At 39.7% G+C, this 20,410-nt stretch overlaps 1 protein-coding gene across 1 annotated transcript in view; it reads right to left on the bottom strand.

Moving 5' to 3' along the window:
- LOC139258923 (nuclear envelope integral membrane protein 1a-like) overlaps nt 1–20,410 on the bottom strand; it is a 40,982-nt gene that overhangs the window by 8,352 nt on the left and 12,220 nt on the right. Inside the window, exons 3-7 of the mRNA XM_070874824.1 lie at nt 11,557–11,794; nt 8,364–8,436; nt 7,859–7,949; nt 4,548–4,650; nt 4,157–4,382 (exon numbers count right to left, since the gene is read on the bottom strand). Coding sequence (XP_070730925.1) covers nt 4,157–4,382; nt 4,548–4,650; nt 7,859–7,949; nt 8,364–8,436; nt 11,557–11,794 — 731 coding nt within the window. The remainder of the gene's footprint in view (nt 1–4,156; nt 4,383–4,547; nt 4,651–7,858; nt 7,950–8,363; nt 8,437–11,556; nt 11,795–20,410) is intronic.

Here is a 20,410-nt window from a genome sequence, read left to right on the forward strand (position 1 = left end):
AGGAATGCCAATGGTATCTTGGCCTTTATTGCAAAGCGGATGGAGTATAAAAGCGGGGAAGTCTTGCTAGAGTTATACAAGGTATTGGTGAGGCCACACCTGGAATACTGCGTGCAGTTTTGGTTTCCATATTTACGAAAGGATATACTTGCTTTGGAGGCAGTTCAGAGAAGGTTCACTAGGTTGATTCCGGCGATGACTTATGAGGAAAGGTTGAGCCTCTACTCATTGGAATTCAGAAGAATGAGAGGTGATCTTATAGAAACGTGTAAGATTATGAGGGGGCTTGACAAGGTGGATGCAGAGAGGATGTTTCTGCTGATGGGGGAGACTAGAACTAGAGGGCATGATCTTAGAATAAGGGGTTGCCCATTTAAAACAAAATGAAGAAAAATTTCTTCTCTCAGAGGGTTGTAAATCTGTGGAATTCGCTGCCTCAGAGAGCTGTGGAAGCTGGAACATTGAATAAATTTAAAACAGAAATAGACAGTTTCTTAAACGATAAGGGGATTAAGGGGTTATGGGGAGCGGGCAGGGAAGTGGAGCGGAGTCCATGATCAGATCAGCCATGATCTTATTGAATGGCGGAGTAGGCTCGAGGGGCCATATGGCCTACTCCTGTTCCTATTTCTTATGTTCTTATGTACCCTTTTAACAAGGTGGTAAGTGTTATTTAGTGCCAATCAACCTCTCTAGCACTGAAAATTAACTATTACGTGTGGAGTCTCATTCGTTCAGGTTTTGAATTTTTCATTGCGATTTTAAAAATATCAAATTTAACTTAACTTTTTTTCTTACTTTTCCTTTTTTCTAACTCTTAATCCAATGTTTCTTCCCTTCATTTCTCTTTTTGTACCTGTTTTGACATTGAATTCATCCCCTTTAATTCACCCTCCTTCCTGTGTTTATTTCCAAATCCTTAAATCTCTGGTTAAAGAGATACACAGTTGCTTGCCCTGTTCACTAACAGCAGACTTCATCTCAAGAGAGCTGGAATACAAAAGGGATGGAAGTTATGTTACAGCAGTACAGAGCTCTGGTTAGGCCCCATTTGGACTACTGCATTCAGTTCTGGGCACCGTGCCTCAAGAATGATGTACTGACCTTGGAGGGGGTGCAGTGCAGATTCACCAGAATGATACCGGGGCTAAAAGGGTTAAATTAAGAGGACAGGTTGCATAGACTTTCCCTGTATTCCCTTAATTATAGAAAACTAAAGAGTGATCTAATTGAAGTGTTTAAGAGGATTAAAGGATTTGATAAGGTAGATAGAGAGAAACTATTTCATCTTGTGGGAGAGTCCAGAACAAGAGGGCTAGACCTCTTATTAGACCTAGTCTGTTCAGAGGTGATGTCAGGAAGCACGTCTTCACACAAAGGGTAGTGAAAATCTGGGATTCTCTTCCCCCAAAAGGCTAGATCAATTGAAAATTTCGCTACTGAGATTGATAGATTTTTGTTAGGCAAGGTTATTTACGGATTATGGAACCAAGGCGGGTAATATGGAGTTAAAATACAGATCGCAATAATCTAACAAAATGGCGGAACAGGCTCAAGGGGTGGAATCGCCTACTACTGTTTCTGCCACAGCAAATTCTGGCTCATTATTTTCTTTAATTCAATCACTGTAAAACAGTGGCCTCGATTTTAATCTTTTATTTTTCTTCAGATCACGTAAAGCTTCTCGCCATTTATTAAAGATTTCTGTGGAGAGAATCAGTATAATTTTAAGAATGCTACTGCCATAGACTGCTGCCATGAAATAGCAGTGCAACAAAATCTCTTGTTCAGTTTAAATTAGGATGAATTAAAAATTATATATATTTGTGCTCCCTTGTCATTAATTAGGTGGGTGAGACATGCATTTGGGCATGTGAAATTTGTTGATTTTGTGCTCAGAAATGGTAAATTTTTGCTCTGAATAAATACATGAGCAATTGGAAAATCTCACATTGTTGATATGGAGGTAAGGAGGTTTTTGGACAAGGAAAAAGATGGAGAAATGTTTCAGCTGAAGGAGGTAAGCTTAAGGTATTTATGGAAATATTTTTTTTTTTTTTTTAAGTAATTTGACAAAACATTTGTTTTATTGTTTTCACTGCTTTAAATGAAGTTTGATTTGATGATTAGAAATGTACCTTGGGGTGTATTTACACAAGTTTAGCAACAATACAAACTTGGTGTATTATAAATCTGGAGTTACGGCCTGATCTGACTTTAGGGCAAAGTAGAATGAGATGCCCTCCTGCCTGGTATCACATCGGGCTTTGGTTTTGGTTTTAGGATGCATTTACACAATGACTTTTGGAGATTTCTCAGCTGTGGTGATTGGTGCTCCACAAATGTCTATGTTCAGGCTGCTCTTACTTACTATTGAGATAAATTATCTGGACTTAGAAACTGAGGAAACAAGAACAATATTTACTGATAAAACCAAAGTGTGGGATGAGAATGAAGGTACAGGTATATGGCAATTTGTGAGAAGGATTGTGAAAGACTGCAGGGGGACAATGGGTGGGAGAATGGGCAAATAGGTGGCTAATATAATTAAATGTGAAGTCATACATTTTGGAAGCAAGAGTGGGGAAAGAAATATACCCTAAATGGAGTAAAAGAACAGAAGGATCTTGATACAAGACATACGAGTCATTCGAGGAGCAGGCAAGTAGATATGGTCATATAAAGTTTTGAATCTAAAGGCATAGAATACAAAATCAGAGATAATTTACAGCTACCAGACCTTGGGATGTAGTTAGAAAAAAATGCCTTACACAGAAGATGGTTTGACTATGGAATTCTCAGCAACAAACCACTGTTGAAGCAGAGTCCATAAATTGTTTAGCCGGTTTCTTGAAAATCAGGAATATTATAGGACAGTGAGATTAGACTAGGTGCCTAGAGATTAGACTAGGTGCCTCATGTGCATAAAAACAGTGGTATGGACATGTTGGTCCAAACGCCCTGTTTCGATGCTTTAACATTTGACGGTAATATGTTAGTTTTCAAAGGGCGTTTAATTTTTTTTTTAAAGTTACAATGAGAAATCGATCTTTTGGAAACAGCAGAGAAAACACATACAGGTAGAGCGTCTGAAATCCGGAAACCTCGGGATCGAGGTTTGTCTTTCCGACGTCCCAAATCCGGAAACGCCTGGGCTGAGGTAAAGGGGTGGGTGGGGGGGGGGCGGGGGGATTGGAGGATCGACTGGCGATGGGTCAGCGGAGTGGGGGTGGGGGAGAGGGAGAAGGTCGGCGGCAGAGCGGGTCGGTGGTTCCCGGTTCGGCAGCCGGGAAAAACCAGCATTGAAGACCTGCAAAAAAGGCAAGTTAAAGTTTTTATTTTTTTTTTTTAATTCTTTTTCAGCGATTTAGTAGGTAAAGGTTTTGTGAATTATTATTTTTTGTTTTTTGTAATTTCTTTTGGGAGTTTATCCCCTTCCCTTGGCCCAACTCGCAGCAGGAATCGGTTTAAAAAAATGTCCGGATTCCAGAACATTTTCTGGATTCTGGACGACCCCGCCATGGATCGGCCCGGTGTCCGGATTCTGAAACATTCCAGATTTTGGACGCTCAACCCGTACAAGCATAGTACAAGCCTCTTTACCACTCTTACCAGCAGTAACTAGCGGGATTTATCTCAAATATGGATTCGATCATTTCAGCTGATTAAAAAATAAAACTTAATGCACTTGTAAGGGGCATAAATCTGTGTACATTGTGTGTCTGTAAGTACATTAAAGTTTGTAGAGATGTATGAATATAGACTGATGTCGAACCTTAGTGAGGATAGGTCTGGTCAAGTTGCAAGCTAGCACTCACTGGCCAGGCTTACACATGAATAATAGCCACTTGAGCAAGATACAGGAGGGGAACCCCCACCTGTGCAATCATTTCCCAGTAAGAGTGTCAATGCTTTCACGAGATGGAGAGGGGAAAGTAAAAGTAAATTGTAGGAGGGGAAAAATAAGAGTTTTTTTTATTATAAAGTGAATCATATGAAAGCATCACTTACTTTGCAACCAAATAAATAAATAAAATTATTCTAACATGTGTTCAAAGTATAATATTCAGTAGAAATTGTAGAATTAAATATTTGCACCTTTTCACTTGTGCATTAAAGGCAAATCATTCAATACATAAGTAATTAAAATACTAACCTGTAAATGTAGCAGATGAAATGAACTGGGTGGTGAAGGTTGCTTGCACACAACAGAATGATTATGACAGCATAAGCACACTGACTGAATGTAACACCACGGTATATCAACACTAATGCTACCAACTGTAGGGTCCACGTAAGCAGAGTCATACTGCGTTCATTTGACAATGGCCCATGCCTATAGCAAATAACATAACTAAGGCAACCAACCACAAAAAGGTAACCTGTTTAGGGGGAAAAAAAAAAATTAGAAGCTGAAAAACTTGTATCTCTAAGTAGTTTTAGACTTCATATTTGATACAAATACATTAAAAAGTCACCATGAGTATAATAAGGGAGTTAATAAAAAATAGGATCTTTGATAATCAAAAATATATAGTTCTGCTTACCAAATAAGTATTTCCGATATTGGGATAGGTTTAAAACAGCTAAATAAATCAGGAACAGTGAGACTGACCAACTTCCAATCAACAGCAACAAGAATGTCCTTGTCTAAGAGAGCAATAACATTACATTATATAAATAGCATTAAATAGAAAAGAATAAGCTGATGTGTCATTACATGCATTCCTGTATCTGCCCTCTTACACATTCTTCTCTATCTTTATCCCATATACAATACACAGCAGAGATCAAGGCAATTTCAAAATTAGAAATAAGCAGTGGGTCTATGGTATATTACCATATTTACAGTGAACATTATCTTTGTAAAAGTGTGGAAAAATTATCCACTCAAAAGGAATTCCGAACCAGTTTTCACAATATTGAAATGCTGTATATTCAATAGGACAAGTCATTCTTATCTTGTATTTCCAACCTCAGATTCTCCTCCTTACTGTCTTTAGGATCCTCCAGATTGCTGTGCACCTCTGGAATTCCACCTTGCATGCCTCTGAAATCTGCCTTTTTGTTTTAAGAAAAAATATCTCATCTCTCTCTTTCTTCCCCATGGCTCTTAAAATTTTCAACATTTTAACCAGCAGATCCTTGCAAAAACTAAACTCACCAAAGGACATTTAAAAAAAAATTAAAAGCAAATCTGTTGTACAAATAGAAAAATATGGCAGAAACTAATGGTGTAAATAAAATAAACTACACGGCTCACAGTTACAGTAAATCCTGTCTAGTTCTGAACTGCAGATTACTTTGAACGTGGTCTCTGATGTGTATTATGTAAATTTTGCTTGATTAAACCATTACTTCCTTAAAATTGTGACTGAAATATATTAAGAGATTGTCAGTTTCTATTTGCAAAAACAAGCAAGTGCAAGTGTAATCTCTATGATCTTCAAGTTGCAAGCACTTTCTTCCCACTGACTGATGACATTTTAATTTCATGAAGACAGCAGCTGATCGAGCAGACGTTACAAGAAACAGCACCACGGGCAAGATGTTTGACAGGAAAATATTTGCATACAAAACATTCTGAGCACAAGTCAAAACCCCAAAATGAAAATACTTTATGGTTGAATGATGAAATTAACTGATGCACTGTACTATATGCTTATTTTTAATTAAGCTTCTTTTGATTTAAAAAAAAACAGTTTGTGAATTTTTGCTTTTTCTTCTTGGTTTCAGGCGGAGCTGCCCGCATTAAATTAATGATTGTAGAGTGACATACTGGAGATATCTGAAGTCAGGAACGATTCAGGTAAAAGTTCATTTAAAACCTCAAGAGGAAAAAGTAAGTTTCAACGTAAACATCTTCAGCTAAACACAGCACCAACAGAATGGGGTAAGTTAAGTTTAGGAAAAAAGTAGTTACTCCAATTCTGACGGTTGTTAATTTAAAAAAAAATAATTCATGGAGAATGCAAACACATCACAAAGCTGGCTATGAAATATCTATATTTATACCTCCTGCATGGCCTGGGAATTCCAGAGATATTTTAAAAATCCTTCACTCTCGGATCACATAAAAATTAAATTTATTTGTGCAACAGTGAAATGGTGCACATTGTTGTTCCTGCACTATTTAGTTAGTCTCACATGTGAGGACATGCATCGTAACTCACTGCTATCCACAATACATCCCCCCCCCCCCCCATTACAATGTACCTACAGATGATTTTACTTCCCTTTTTAAAAAACTTTAAAAGGTAGCATGTGTGTTGATTATGGAAAAGTCCAGACAAGGCAGTATAATCTGAAAATTAGAGCCAGGCCGTTCAGAGGCGATGTCAGGAAGTACTTCTTCACACAAAGGGTAGTGGAAATCTGGGACACTCTCCCACAAAAAGCTGTCACCGCTAGGCCAATGGAAAATTTCAAACCTGGGACAGATAGATTTTTGATAGGCAAGAATATTAAGGGATGCGGAACCAAGGTGGGTAGATGGAGTTAAGATACAGATTAGCCATGATCTAATTGAATGACGGAACAGGCTCGAAGGGCTGAATGGGCTACTCCTGTTCCTATGGTTATGACCAATTGAAGTGTGCACAAAACTGGATCTAAATGCTCAGTAATTTGCTAAACATCTCATTTGAGACCATCTTCGACTTTGTTTCACTCACTACCCACACCCATCCCTTTCCAACCACACTACCCTCTGCGTCCATCCCCGGAAAACATTCTCCCTCAAGGCATTTACAACTTCAGTTTCGCATTCCCAAATGATTAGCCTTTGGCCCTCTATTTACCAGTTACTCTTGCAGCCGTCGAATTCCTCAACCACTCACTCAATCCACCTTTGATACCCTTATCCCCAACAACATCTTTACTATCGCTCATCCTGGCCATTTCCCCTGGATAAGAGAAGGAAAAGCCTTTATAAGAGCTTCTAATATACAGTTTTTTTTAAACCACGACTGTGGGAAAGAGAGAATGCTGCAAAGAGGGAGAGGGGGCAAGAAAGGAAGATAGAGAGGTATAGGGGGAGGAGACAGAAAGAAAAAAAAACTCAAAAACTGACACTGTTGTGTGGAGAAAGAGAAAGTTCCTGCTATTTTTAGGATCTTCCCCCACCCCCTCCACATGTGCTGGTGAGATAATAACAGAATGAACAGCTGCACCATGGTGCATGGCTGAGCAGAGGACTATTAACTGCGTGCATGTTGGGTGTACAAGGACACAGGTTCATGCAAGGCTTCAGGCCAGGTTGACGCTTTGGGCGAGTCTGCAAAAGCCCGAGGATCTTGCCCAATGTGCCCAAGCAAGAAAAGCTGCTATAGGAACTGGATGTCAATGTCCCCAACAGGCTGTGCTTCCAGTACAAGCAACAGGGCCTGACCCTACACCAATCTGATGAGCTGCATGTGCATCTCCTCCTCAGAGGCACTTTGGGCATAGATACCACTGATCACCCCCCGCCCTCGCCACCCCCCCACCCCCTTCTCCGATGCATGCCATACAAGGAATGTGTTATAAGTTGGGGTGCAGACAAGACAGAGATACAGATAGACACCCTGTAGTGAGAGTGGGATTTTACTTGTACATGTATGTTTTCTCCTAGTCACCATGTCCATCAGTCAGTCAGAGGATAGCAGTTGATGTAGAAGTTCAGTCATGATCTTATCGAATAGCGGAGCAGGCTCGGGGGGCTTTATGGCCTACTCCTGGTCCTAATGTTCTTATGGTGAGAAAATGAGAGAAACAGTGACAAGAGGACAGACACCAAGGGAGATCAACTGATGTGGTTTAAATATTTTAACCGTCTATATATGAACATGTATTACTTAAAAATAAAAACATTTCTTACTTGCAACAGCTTTCTACAAACCAAGAGGATAAGGACTAATGTCGCAAAGATTCCCAACGTAACTCCAGCAGAGTAATAAAATAGTTCACTCCTGCAAGAGAAGGGAGATAACTTGTAATTATCATGGAAAAAGAGAGATACTTATGAAATAATTCAGACTACCTGACCACATAAGCATTTACTCCAATTATTTAGTACACACAGTAATTAAATATTTATAACCATGGAAATACACAACATACTGCAAAAGACAATAATTAGCAGGCTAGACATTAATGTGGCAAAATTAATTCTTAATAAATGCAACAACAATTTGTTACAAGCTCTCTATTCACTCATTTTTTAAGATTTACAAAATACACAAAAACATAATAAATGTATCATTTTTGGTCTGGCCCTTGGTTGGATCTTATTTAGGATAGAATTTGGATTAGAATAATTTAAAGCTAATTAATCCATTAAACGGTATAGGCCTTGGTGTTATATGGCAATTTGTATACAATACCTGCTAATGGATCTTGCATAAAGGAAAAGGATAATTCCAGCCGCAAACAGAAAAATCAGTTTTGTGTCAAATGCTGCAACAAATACATATTATATTAGGTTCCAATTGTTTAACTTTTCACTGTTGAACATCTTCCTCTAAACTTTAGTGCATCTGACTCCAGCACTCATATTTTTGTGGATCTAGCACAATATTTTTTTCATTTAAAGTTGATAAAACCTTTATCCCTTGTTCAAGAATGTCTCAGAGTGCTTTACAAGAGATGAGAAAAAATTGAGGGGGCAAGACAAGATCTGAAGAGATAGCCAAATGGGCGAACATGGGTACAAACCCAATAACTAGAGCACCAGTGCATTGCTCAGTAATCATTGCCCAGACATTGACTTAATTTGTTCAAATCATACCAAATTATATATGGAAACAGCACTGAAAAGAATTCATAGAAAACAATGTGTGTTTGTTGTAAAACAATCCACATTGTATACTAAAACAAAAGCAAGATACTGCAGATGCTGGAAATCTAAAATAGAATCATAGAATGGTTACAGTACAGGAGGCCATTCGGCCCATCAACCCCAATGCCAGCTCTCTGCAAGAGCACTTCAGGGAGTCCTGCTTCCCAGCCCTTTCCCCGTAGCCCTGCAATTTTTTTTTCCCCTTCCGGTATTTATCCAATTCCCTTTTGAAAGCCACAATTGAGTCTGCCTCCACCACCTTTTCAGGTAGTGCAGTCCAGATCCTAACCACTCACTGCGTAAAAAGGTTTTTCCTCATGTTGCCATTGGTTCTTCTGCCAATCATCTTAAATCTGTGTCCTCTGGATCTCGACCCTTCTGCCAATAAGAACAGTTTTTCTCTATCTACTCTGTCCAGACCCCTCATGATTTTGAACACCTCTATCAAATCTCCTCTCAACCTTCTCTGCTCTAAGGAGAACAACCCCAGCTTCTCCAGTCAACATAACTGTAATCCTTTATCCCTGGAACCATTCTTATAAATCTTTTCTGCACCCTCTCGAAGGCCTTTACATCCTTCCTAAAGTACGGTGCCCAGAATTGGACACAATACTCGAGTCAAAAACATAAAATGCTGGAAACACTCAGCAGGTCAGGCAGCATCTGTGGAGAGAGAAGCAAAGTTAATGTTTCAGGGCGATGACCTTTCACCAGTTTTGTTTTTCTCTCCACAGATACTGACTGGCCTGCTGAGTGTTTATGCAATTTCTGGTTTTATTCTACATATGTTGCTTGCATGGTCAACATTTAAATCCAAGATTGGTGCACTCAGTAAGTTTTTCCATTTAAAATATATATTTCCCTCACATCAATTTTCTAATTCACACATGTGTTGATCAATGCCTTGACATTGTCATCAGTGTGAATTTGCAATCTTGAATAAAGCACTCTGTACATTTGATCATAGTTCTAACTTTTATCATTGTTCTTAAATCTCATTACAAAATTTCACACTAATACATTGCTGATAGCATTTAAAAGAACAAAATAAACATTCTACTTTACTCGAACCATTTCTACATAATCATTACTTTGTGTGCAGTATAATTGTATGAATCCAGCCTGCATACAGTAACTGTGTTGCAGCTCAGTACCTTTGTCCTAAAAGATAATATGACTGTCTTCCTAAGTGAAGCCAATGTGAAACCTGGGAATAAACTGCTAATTTTGCAAATGTCTAAAATTACAGCAAACATGTTTTACAAACAGCTTTGTGTTTGAATCAAAGAATAAAAAGGAGTGAATAACTTTTTTCTGAGGAACTTAAGGAACTTTCAATGACAATAAAGGCCACTCTAAGCAACACCCCTAATGTAAACTCTGGCTACATTAATATTGGCCCGGAATTTGTGGTTGAAGGTGTACCTCCAGAGTACGCCTCCTACCCAATAAAAAAAAATCTACACTTACCTTCAGGCTCCCAGGCTTCGGAGACTGCGGGTCCTGGGCCTGCAGGCGTATGTGGGTCAGGTCCTCCAATGAGAAAGGAGGATTCCTAATATGCTTATGGGGATTCCAGTTACAAACGGAATTCCCATAAGCATATGAGGAATCCCCAAATATTTAAATAATTTATACAACTGGAATAATCCACATGATCCCAAGGACGCTTCCGAACTGCCTGCATCCCCTGGGATTTGTGGGCCTATACGCAGGCATACGCCTGCAGGCCCAGGATCCGCAGTCTCCGAAGCCCGGGAGCCTGAAGGTAAGTGTAGATTTTTTTTTTATTGGGTAGAAGGCGTACTCTGGAGGTACACCTTCAGCCACAAATTCCGGGCCAATATTAATGTAGCCAGAGTTTACATTAGGGATGTTGTTTAGACTGGCCTTTATTGTCATTGTAAGTTCCTCAGAAAAAAGTTTCATTGAAAGTCCCTTCATTAAGCATTTTAAAATATAAATTTTTTGATAAATAATTTAACATTTTAATCCGGGCCAAAATTGACAAACTAATTTTAAATGTTAGTGCATGATTTTTAATTTTTAATTTAAGATTTATATTAACCCTTACGCTGGTGAAAGCAGGCCCTACACCTGCTTTTACCAGGCGTAAAGATTTAGTGGACATTTACTGGACAGAAGTTGGGCAAACAGCCCAATTCTGCAGCAGTGAATGTTATTTTTGCATCGAGGCGAATCTTGACAGATCGCAAATTCCAGATTTTCACGCATGCACACCACAGCGCATGAGGAAACCTGGAACTTGCGGGCCTTTCTGATGGCTTACGATGGTGAACACTGTGCATACGCCATCATCAGAGCACAAAATCCAGGCCATTGTACATTATATATAAAAATGCTCCTCAGAAATGTAGTTATTTCCCCCCTCAAATAGATCACCATAGAATGTCCCCACAAGCTAACAGAAACTTCACTGAAGCAGGATTAATTTTGTATGGCACTAAATGCATCCAGTTTTATGATGCAGAAGCAACAGTTGCATCTTAAGTAATGTCACCCTCTAAAACAGATCCTTAGCTCTATATTTTTTTTTAAAATAAACATTGTGACAGCATTGTGAAGAGGAGATTCTACAAATAAAGCATGGTGTGTGTGTGTGATGGGCAACTATGCAGTCTTAATCATTGATATAGTTTTAAACAAAGTATCACGGGAGTCATACATGTAACATTAAAAATAGAATGGTTAAGTAGCAAGTAATCTTCAAAACTTACATTGTCTTGTTACTGTAATGGTGTACTTCATACCAGACTTCATTGGTTTTACTTTGAAACAGGTTTTATAATCATAACGTTCAATACTTATGAAGAATTTAGAAGCTGGCCCTTTTGAAGAGGATATTATTTGATAGTAAAAGCGTACAATAAAGTCTATCACAGTTTCAGGTTCGTTAAAAACATTTTCTTCTGAAGGAAAAGTAAGCTCCAATAATCCAGAACTGTTTATTTTTACCTGTAAAGAAAAAATATTAGCTGTAAAATCATACCTTGATTTTTTGAAACACCTCTGTAGGCTGAACAATCTTTCCAAAAGACAAACTACTTAGTCACTATCACAGCACAGAATGAAAATAATCAAATATAACCAAGTCCGTTTTAGGCGTACGAAGATAAACAAAAAAGACTGTAGTGATTAAGCATTTTCAGCATTGAATTTTCAGAATTAGATTTCACAAGGTGCCTTTTCAATCATTTTCACGGAGACCAGAATTTGAGTTTTCTCTCATTTCAGTGGAAAAGTGAATGTTACTTTTTAATCATTTCTATGTTTGAACCAAAATTAGCAAACTGTGAAATAACAATGCACTTATAAAGTACTTTTCACATCCTTAGGATGTCCCAAAGCACTTTACAATGATGCACTTTTGATGCAGTTGCTGCTGTCATGTAGGAAAACGGGTCACCCAATTTGTGCACAGCATGGTCTCATAGCAATGATACACGACTAGTTAACCAGCACCATCAAAACAGAGTAAGGACAAATGTTGGCCAGGAGAATTCCCCTTCTCTTCTTCGAATAGTGCCATGGGAAGGTGCCAACCATTAAGATTTAATTACTTCACACAAAATGTGATGAACATATGTAATAGACTAGCTAAGGGAAGCATCAAAGGCAGATAGTGCAGAAGGAAAAATTGGGGTAGTAGGTGCTCGAGTGGTAGATTTTACAAATGGCCAAATAATCTTTTCTAGTCACATACTTTTCCATATTCCAAATTCATTCAGCTTCAGAATTCCACCAGTTCACATGAATCCTCCGTCTTTCAATTTGAGAATCTCAAATTCAGGGAAGACAGGATTTAACCATGCAGAGAATGGACACATTTGCAACTGTAATATCATATTTTATGGGTTATGTTAGATGTTACACAAATTACTTCATGTATTATTTTGTACTAATGCTATCTTTGTATAGACCAGTAGATCAGCAGGTATAAAACAAAAAAACCCAATTCAAATGGAAAATGAGTTGTTATTAATGTACTGAGATCATGCTCTTTTTGACCCAACTTTAGTCATAACTACAATGAGATAAGAACTGCCCTCTGAGAAACAGTATATATTCTTGAATAAAAAAGTTTTGCACCAAGCTTAACACTGAAGTAAAGAGATAAGAGATTTTGCATCAAGTTTTGTCAGGTAGTTTTTGTGCACTGTAGCATTCCAAATGTTGTAACAATTGCATTGATTACAGGGTAGATACGGATAAGGAATACCAATTAGCATATCCTAGCTTATCCATCCAGAAAGTAGCTACAAAACACTATTAAAGCATCCAGCTCTTAAATGGCTCCAGGGTTTTTTGCCTCAAGTAACCTTACTGAAAGTCCATTCTATGGGCCCAAAATTGCCCAGGAGTTGCTCCGATTTTTTTTGAGCAACTTCATTTTCTGGAGTATCTTAAAAGGACCCATTTTGCACATTCAATTTGCGTTAGTTAGAATTTTTTTCGTTTTGTTTCGTTTTGTTCAAAAAGGGGCATTACCAGCCACCTACACCCGTTTTGACCATTTAAGCCAGTTTGGACATCTAATAGTTGCTCCAAACTAACTTAGGCCAGCGTATGTGGCCACTTGTGGCCGCACAGAAAACACTTGGAGAGTTAAGAAATCAGCGCAGGTAGGTACTTAATGACTTGACTAAAGAATGTGATTAGGATCAAACAGCTATACAGGACAGACAAACTTCACAAAGTTAATTTACTATACAACAGAAGCATTCATGGAAACTTAAACTACAAAAATAGTAAAGAGACAAAACATATTTACGTAATTTTTTCAAAATATCCAAATAAAAAATAGAAATACCTCCTGCTCGTAGGAAAGTATTTTCATAAAGTATTTTCATCTTCAGGGTTAGGGAACGTCTTGAGTAAGTTCATTAAAATTACTGGCTACACAGTTATCAGCCCCCCACCCCATCAGAACTCTCTTCTCTTTCTCCCCCCGCCATCAACTCTCTCCTCCCCCCCCAGATCAAAACTCTCCTCATCTTCCCCCCACCCCCCCCCCCCCACCCAATCAAAACTCTCCTCTTTCCTCCTCCCCAGATCAAAACTTTCCTTCTTTCTTTCTTTCTCTTCCTTCCTTTCCCTCCATCCCACCCCGACCCCCGATCAAAGGTCTCCCTGCACTAACCTGTTTCTTGTAGCCTCAGCGCAGGAAGGTAGCAGGCCACTCAGCCCAGGATAGGGGCGGGACACATCGGGTCCCACGCTGCAGTCCCATCATCACCTTCATGGGAGGAGCTACTGCGCACATGCGAATGCTCTACTGCGCATGCGAACAGCTGCCGGCACTCTTAGGCGCAGGGCCCTAGTTCTGCCCCCCAATGGACTCGCCACGCTGCGCCAAGCCGTGGGAGAGTCGACAGAGGAGCCAAAATCTGGGGACATCTTTTTGGTGCTGTTTTGATCCTAGGAAGTCGGCACATCTCACTTGAGTGCACCTAAAAAAAAAAACAAGTGGGCCAAATTTGGACTCTATGTGTTCATGTGTGTAAAAAATCTTCCAATACAAGTTCTTAATTTGCCTTTCAATAGTTTGAACCCGTGTATCTTGTATCATTGTCCCCATTTAAAAAAAAAATATACATTCATGAGGTCCACTCTCAGAAACCTACTTTACATGCTGAAAAGTCCATGCTTACCAATCTTGTATCATAATTCAGTCCTCAGAACCTAATGGTCAGTTTTGTGATTTTCCTCGACAGCACATTGTGTCTCAAGCACCAGAAATGAACACAGTATCACCACAGCAGTACACCACAGCAGGGTAGAGTTTCTGCTTTGGGCGCAATCGGCATCCTGGATGCAAATTGCAGCCAAAATTGCGCTAGTTTTGAGAAGTTTATCCCCCCCACCCCTCGAACTCATTTGCATATCGCCGAATGTAATATCTGGCATGAACCAGCACAGCATTTTAGAACAAGTTTTTTTCAAAAAAACTTTGCCTTAAAATTTCTTCCGTGATATATTTAAGGGCTAGACTTTCCCTAAAGCCCCCCCAATCACTGGATTGCTGCCCAAAAAGAACGCTAAGATTCTTCAAATAACGCTGGCGAAAAATTCCATTAAAAAAAGGAAAAAAATACCATCTGGCGAGAAAATGGATCTTACACGTAGGTTCTCGGTGGTTAAACAGAATCCTTGGCAAAATGGGCGGTTCTTAACCAGAATGGGCGGTAAGTACTCAAAAATTAGACCGAGACTGCGGTTGGGGGGAAAACTCAAAAAAAAAATTTTCAATGAAATAAAAAAATAAAAAATTTAGAAAACTCTCTCAAGACCCTTTTTAAACTTAATTGTCGTGAAAGAATTTTTAAAGAATTGTAAAAAAAAACCTTTAACTTACCATTGTTTGCAGAGTACTTACCTACTGCCCTGTTCTGGCAGCTTTTCGTGGGCGTTTTTTTCAATCTTACTCACGGGTCACCGCTGAGGCAAAACCTGGACCGAGGCGGTTTTCTCGGCGGTGCACGCAGGTACATGTGGGCAGTCTGCTCCCTGGCGGTATTTTGAAAGTGTCAGCGGAACTCTATTAAAAAAAATGAAGTGGAAACTTTCGCCGGGTGGTTTTCCGCCGAAAACCGCCGAAAATGAGCCCAAGAGTGGTAACCTGGTGCAGTTTGATTAATACAGCTGAAAATAAAAAATAAGCATTCTATATCTATGTCTAGTTCACAACCTGTGAGTAAACGGATTTTAAATAACTGTAAATTTTTAGAAACTATACAGAACCATTTTCTAGTTACATTGGCATACAGTAATCAGTTTCTTAGTAAATTAGAAAAAAATCTATCCTAAAGCTTTTAAAACATGCCTATTAGTGTCCTTGTGCCCAAAAGAACCAGCTTAATTTTAAGAGCCTCCTCGAAGGCCTGAAAACAGGCACAATTAGCAGAAACTCATAACGAGGATTAATTCGACCTAGGTCATGGCCAGTTTTATGGGCGAGGCCGGCCTTTAAAATGATGGTTTTTAAACTAGCGCAAAAGATCACAGAAACAATTTGCGTTGGACGTAATTTGCGCTTAAAATTCTGAGATCTTTTGTGCTGGTTTGGCCGAATTGCACTGGAATAAACGTTTCAGCCAATTTGCACATAGTAGGGTCCCACAAACAGCAATGAGATAATGACCAGATAATCAGTTTTAGTGATGTTAGTGAAGAGATAAATATTGATCACACTAGGAGAACTCCCCTGCTCTTCTTCGAATAGTGGTGTAAGAGAGAAATTTGGCATTAGGGGTACCAGCGGGACAAGGGTTAAGGTGCTGGTTCCTGCACCGACCCATAAGGAGATAAAAGGCCTCTCTTTGGCCTTGTACATTCCACTACCAAGGCTTCAGAAGTTATTAATTCAATAATATTCCGACAGGATACGATGTGAGAACCTAAACAGACATTGATAAGACCTTGCGAAGAGGCTCGAGGTAGACTCACGGGCATCACGGAGAATCAACAAATTCTAACCTAATGAAGTCATTCTCGTCACGGCCTAAGGTGGTCACGAGGGTCTTGGCCTGTCAATCCAAAGTAGCACTAATAAGGTAGTCCCAATTAGAGAAGTAGCACTGATAAGGTAGTCCAATTAGAGATCTAGGGAGGTCTTACCAGGGAACGGAGGGGTTTTGAAATGTATAAAAGTTGTATGATGATGCTCCCCGAACAGCACATTCATTCACAGGCGGCTGTGATGAGAGGTGTTCCCGGACGTTCATAATAAAAGATTATATCTTGCCATTCGTCTCTGTCTGCTAACTCCGGGGGCTGTTACACAGGTTGGGCCGAGCGTCGACCCTCTATATCAGGGGGCTTGCTCGTGGGAGGAGAAGCCTTCCCATTTTCCCTTACATTTGGCGCTGTGAGCAGGGTATGGACTTCACGAACGGAACAATGACCTAGCTGTTGGGGTGAGTATGTTTTAATTTACCACCTTCAAGTTAGAACTGTGGCATTGTAAACCGCAAGGGAAGGACATCTGTACAAAGAACCATTTGTAGCAGGTCCAGGAAGGACGGAGACGGAGGACAGGGACGATCTAAGGGTGGAAGGAGTCAAAAGGTACATCCTAAAACGCGCGCGTGGAGGTAGCACGGCAGTGCGAGGGTACGACGCAAGGGAAGATATAGAGGAAGGTCTATTGACCTGAAGCAGTACGAGTGCACGGTGCAGGGACGAGACATATTGACCCAAAGAGTGGCAGTACGAGTGTACAGCGCCAAGGGAAGACATATAGATATAAATAACGTCCTGCATACCTAACAAGAATTAAAGGGAGTGCCCAAGACCCTCATAGCCCCGAAGAAGATGGGTAACACGGCTATTAAAAAGGCGAATAAAACTAATCATTAATTGTAACTTGCGTAACTACGTAATGCCATAAAAAAGCTGATAGTCACTATCTTAAGTGACATATGAATCCAAAAAAAATATAGAGCCGGCCAAACAATTAATAAGCTTTGTTGAATAAAGATACTTTTGTGAATGTCTGTCATTGAGTGAGAGTCCTAGTGTGATTTTTTGACTGCGGAATGAATTTTTCCGGTGTCTGAAAGCCTCTTTGGAAAAATGGGGGAGCTGTCTGTTTGTTTTAGCTCCACCCATTTTTTTCCAAGACAGGGTGAAAGTTTTTTTAACCTTTGTAGTGTTGTCCTGTATGTAGAAAGTTTTAAGTAAGAAATGCAGGTGTGGATTTATTCAGATGATATTAAGAGAAGGCACAGCAAAATCTACAAAGGTGTAAAAGGGACTTTTGAAAAAATTTTAAAACGGTAAGCTTTGGCAGTTTAGAAAAAAGGACATTGTAACGGCCTTGAAACTGGAACATTTGAGATAATGAAAAGCTGCCCTCAAAGCCTACGTGCTGGACTCCGTTCTAGTTATGGAGAAAAGAAAAAAAGATAAAGACGCAACTTTGAAAGAAAACAAACTGAACGAATTTGAAAGAAAAAGTGTCTTCGATTGTCTGATGATTTTAAATTAACAAATTTACGGAGACACGAGCCCTCCCTGTAAAATACAAAACCTAATTTGAAGAAAGGAGATCTGAAAATAAAAAGACGTAACGTACTAAATAGGTGCTGACAAAAAAAAGGGGTGTTTGCGATGGAAAAAAACATAACTTACTAAATATTAGCTGATATTGGCTGTGAAAAAGATATTGGTTTAATTGAAAAAAAAGAATTTGAAGAGGTAAAAGACAGTCTCCATTGATAATGATTTTAAGTTACGAGAAAGTTTCACTGCAGTTTGAAAGATTTCCAAAATGGACGTTGTTTATCAAGAAAAGTCCCGAACAGTCTAAACAAGCAGGAGGGTTTTGAAAATAACAAGGAGAAAAGATCTAAGCTATGCGAACTCAGCACAGAAAGAAAAAAACTGGGAATTAGAGAATCTTACTGAATTTTAAAATTCTTATAGAAAATGGAACTGGCACGGAAGTTTAGGTTTTGTGCTGAGAGAGAAATAAAACACAAGATTTGCCCAGTGAACGGGACCGTAAAAAACCCCCGAAATGTTGGAATGTATACAGGTTGTGTGAAAATTGGATTACAGTAAACAAAATAGTTATTAAAAATGTGTGGTCTCGTTTTAAATCAATTAAAAAAAAATCTTTGGCAAGTACTTGAATTAGTTCAGAAAAAATTGGAGTTTAATCTAAAATGCCGTCTTTCCTGATGAGAAGACTTTTATTATGACGGCTTTACTAATGATTTCTGCTGTTTTAACGGATTCCTAATTTCTAAGCAAGTTTTGAAGGCATAAAAGACTTTTAAAAAAAATTTTGGATGATTACGCGAATTCACGTAATGACATCAGGCCTTCTTACAAACCTGTAAAGGAGTTAACCCTTTCCAGTGACAGCTGTTTTATACTGGACATTATTAATTTGGATTTCTTAATAGAATAAAAAAACTCACCTGACAGATAGAGGAAATGGTGGGATAGTCAGAATAAAAATAAAAACAGAACTAGCCTACGTAATAATACTCGCCTGATACAAATAAAAGAAAGATACTCAAACAAAACAAATTCAAGAGTTAAAAGCGAAGATAAATAAGCTGGAAGAGATTTTTTTTTAAAATGGGACCAGACGGATAGTGCAGTGCGCAGCCATAGCACCATCACCTATGGCAATAGAGCCAATGTACCCCACGGTGGATAAGTGTAGTCCACAAACCCAACCTAACCTTTACCTCCGATTTCACAGAGTGAGCTCAACATGCATGGATAAAAGATGAGTAGACCAGAACCTAACACCTGGTGACGACCAGGCTATCTGTTTAAAATTTGCAGATAAAACACTCACCGAGATGGGACCGCAGCGGCTACTTCGACTCTGGAGACTCAGGATACTGGGAACCTTAAGGCCCACACAAGCACTGGATAATACAGACGGACGACGAGAGATATAGTACACGCAGGAAAAACACAACTACATGAGATGGGGCTTTGATTAATTTAACTGACGAAATATGCATCCCAGCAGCCAACGACTGGAGCAAGGACAGAACTTATTTTAACGCATGGCTATGTATAGGGTATTAAGTAAGGGTGTAATGCAGCAGGCTGCCGATGCCATGGGTGCCAGTAGATTCCGAGGACAGGAGCAAGATCATAGGACCAAAAGGGGAAGGGCGCAGAAATCCAACTGGATGGAATTTCAGTTCTAGAAGCTCATGCCTGGGCGGACGAAGCTGCAAAACAAGCCGCTAAATCCACCCCGCAGGGGAAACAGAAGGGTGGGAACAGAACGGAACAAAAAGGGAGGTGGGACCCCAGGATGTTTAGGAAAACTGGCCAGTGGGATAAAATGAAGACCAAGGGAGGTCTCTGGAATATAAGGTGTATGTCCCGAAGCGTGACACGGTAACAACATGGAGAAGCCAGTATTGATCGTGCGCAGCACAAACAAGAAGGAATACAACCTAAAAAGGGGGGCGGATGGAGTGTGGAGGAAAGATGACAATGTAGTGGACCCGGAATTAAAAAAAAGGTCCGGCTGGGACACCAAATACGCCCAAAGGGACCCTGGGAAGCCCTACCGCTGCCCCGACAACCACCCTGGGGACAACAACTCTTCCCAGCACAATCACGCAAGATCCCCCATAAGCCCGTCCATACAGACTGGAGCCAAAGGGGGGCTAGTAATCTAAAGAAAGGATAAAATTTGGGGTGCGCCAGCAACTACTCATTCTTCCTAACTTCTGTGGGAATGAAACTGTAAGTCTATACTAGAACCTGACAATGGATCCTCGAAGGCCCGGAATCCACTACCCTGAGATTTAATGTCAGAAAGGGAACAGGACAAGGTCGAACAAAAATGGGAATACTGCAAACACTAGGTACGGGTTATGCGGCAGGGGTTATGACGATGAATTCCATAGTCCTGTATGCAATAGACGACTGGGTTAACAACTTAACGCAAATCTTTAGGGGTTTACTGGGGAGGGGCATGGATAACCAAGCTCTACAAGCGCGGTTGGGAGATGGTGCGGAAGGGGAACTATTACAAGTGGCCCATACATTTCAGAAGCATGGCAAGACAATAAATTTGATCCACGC

The sequence above is a fragment of the Pristiophorus japonicus genome, chromosome 3, assembly GCF_044704955.1.
Source record: "Pristiophorus japonicus isolate sPriJap1 chromosome 3, sPriJap1.hap1, whole genome shotgun sequence".
NCBI lineage: Eukaryota > Metazoa > Chordata > Chondrichthyes > Pristiophoridae > Pristiophorus > Pristiophorus japonicus.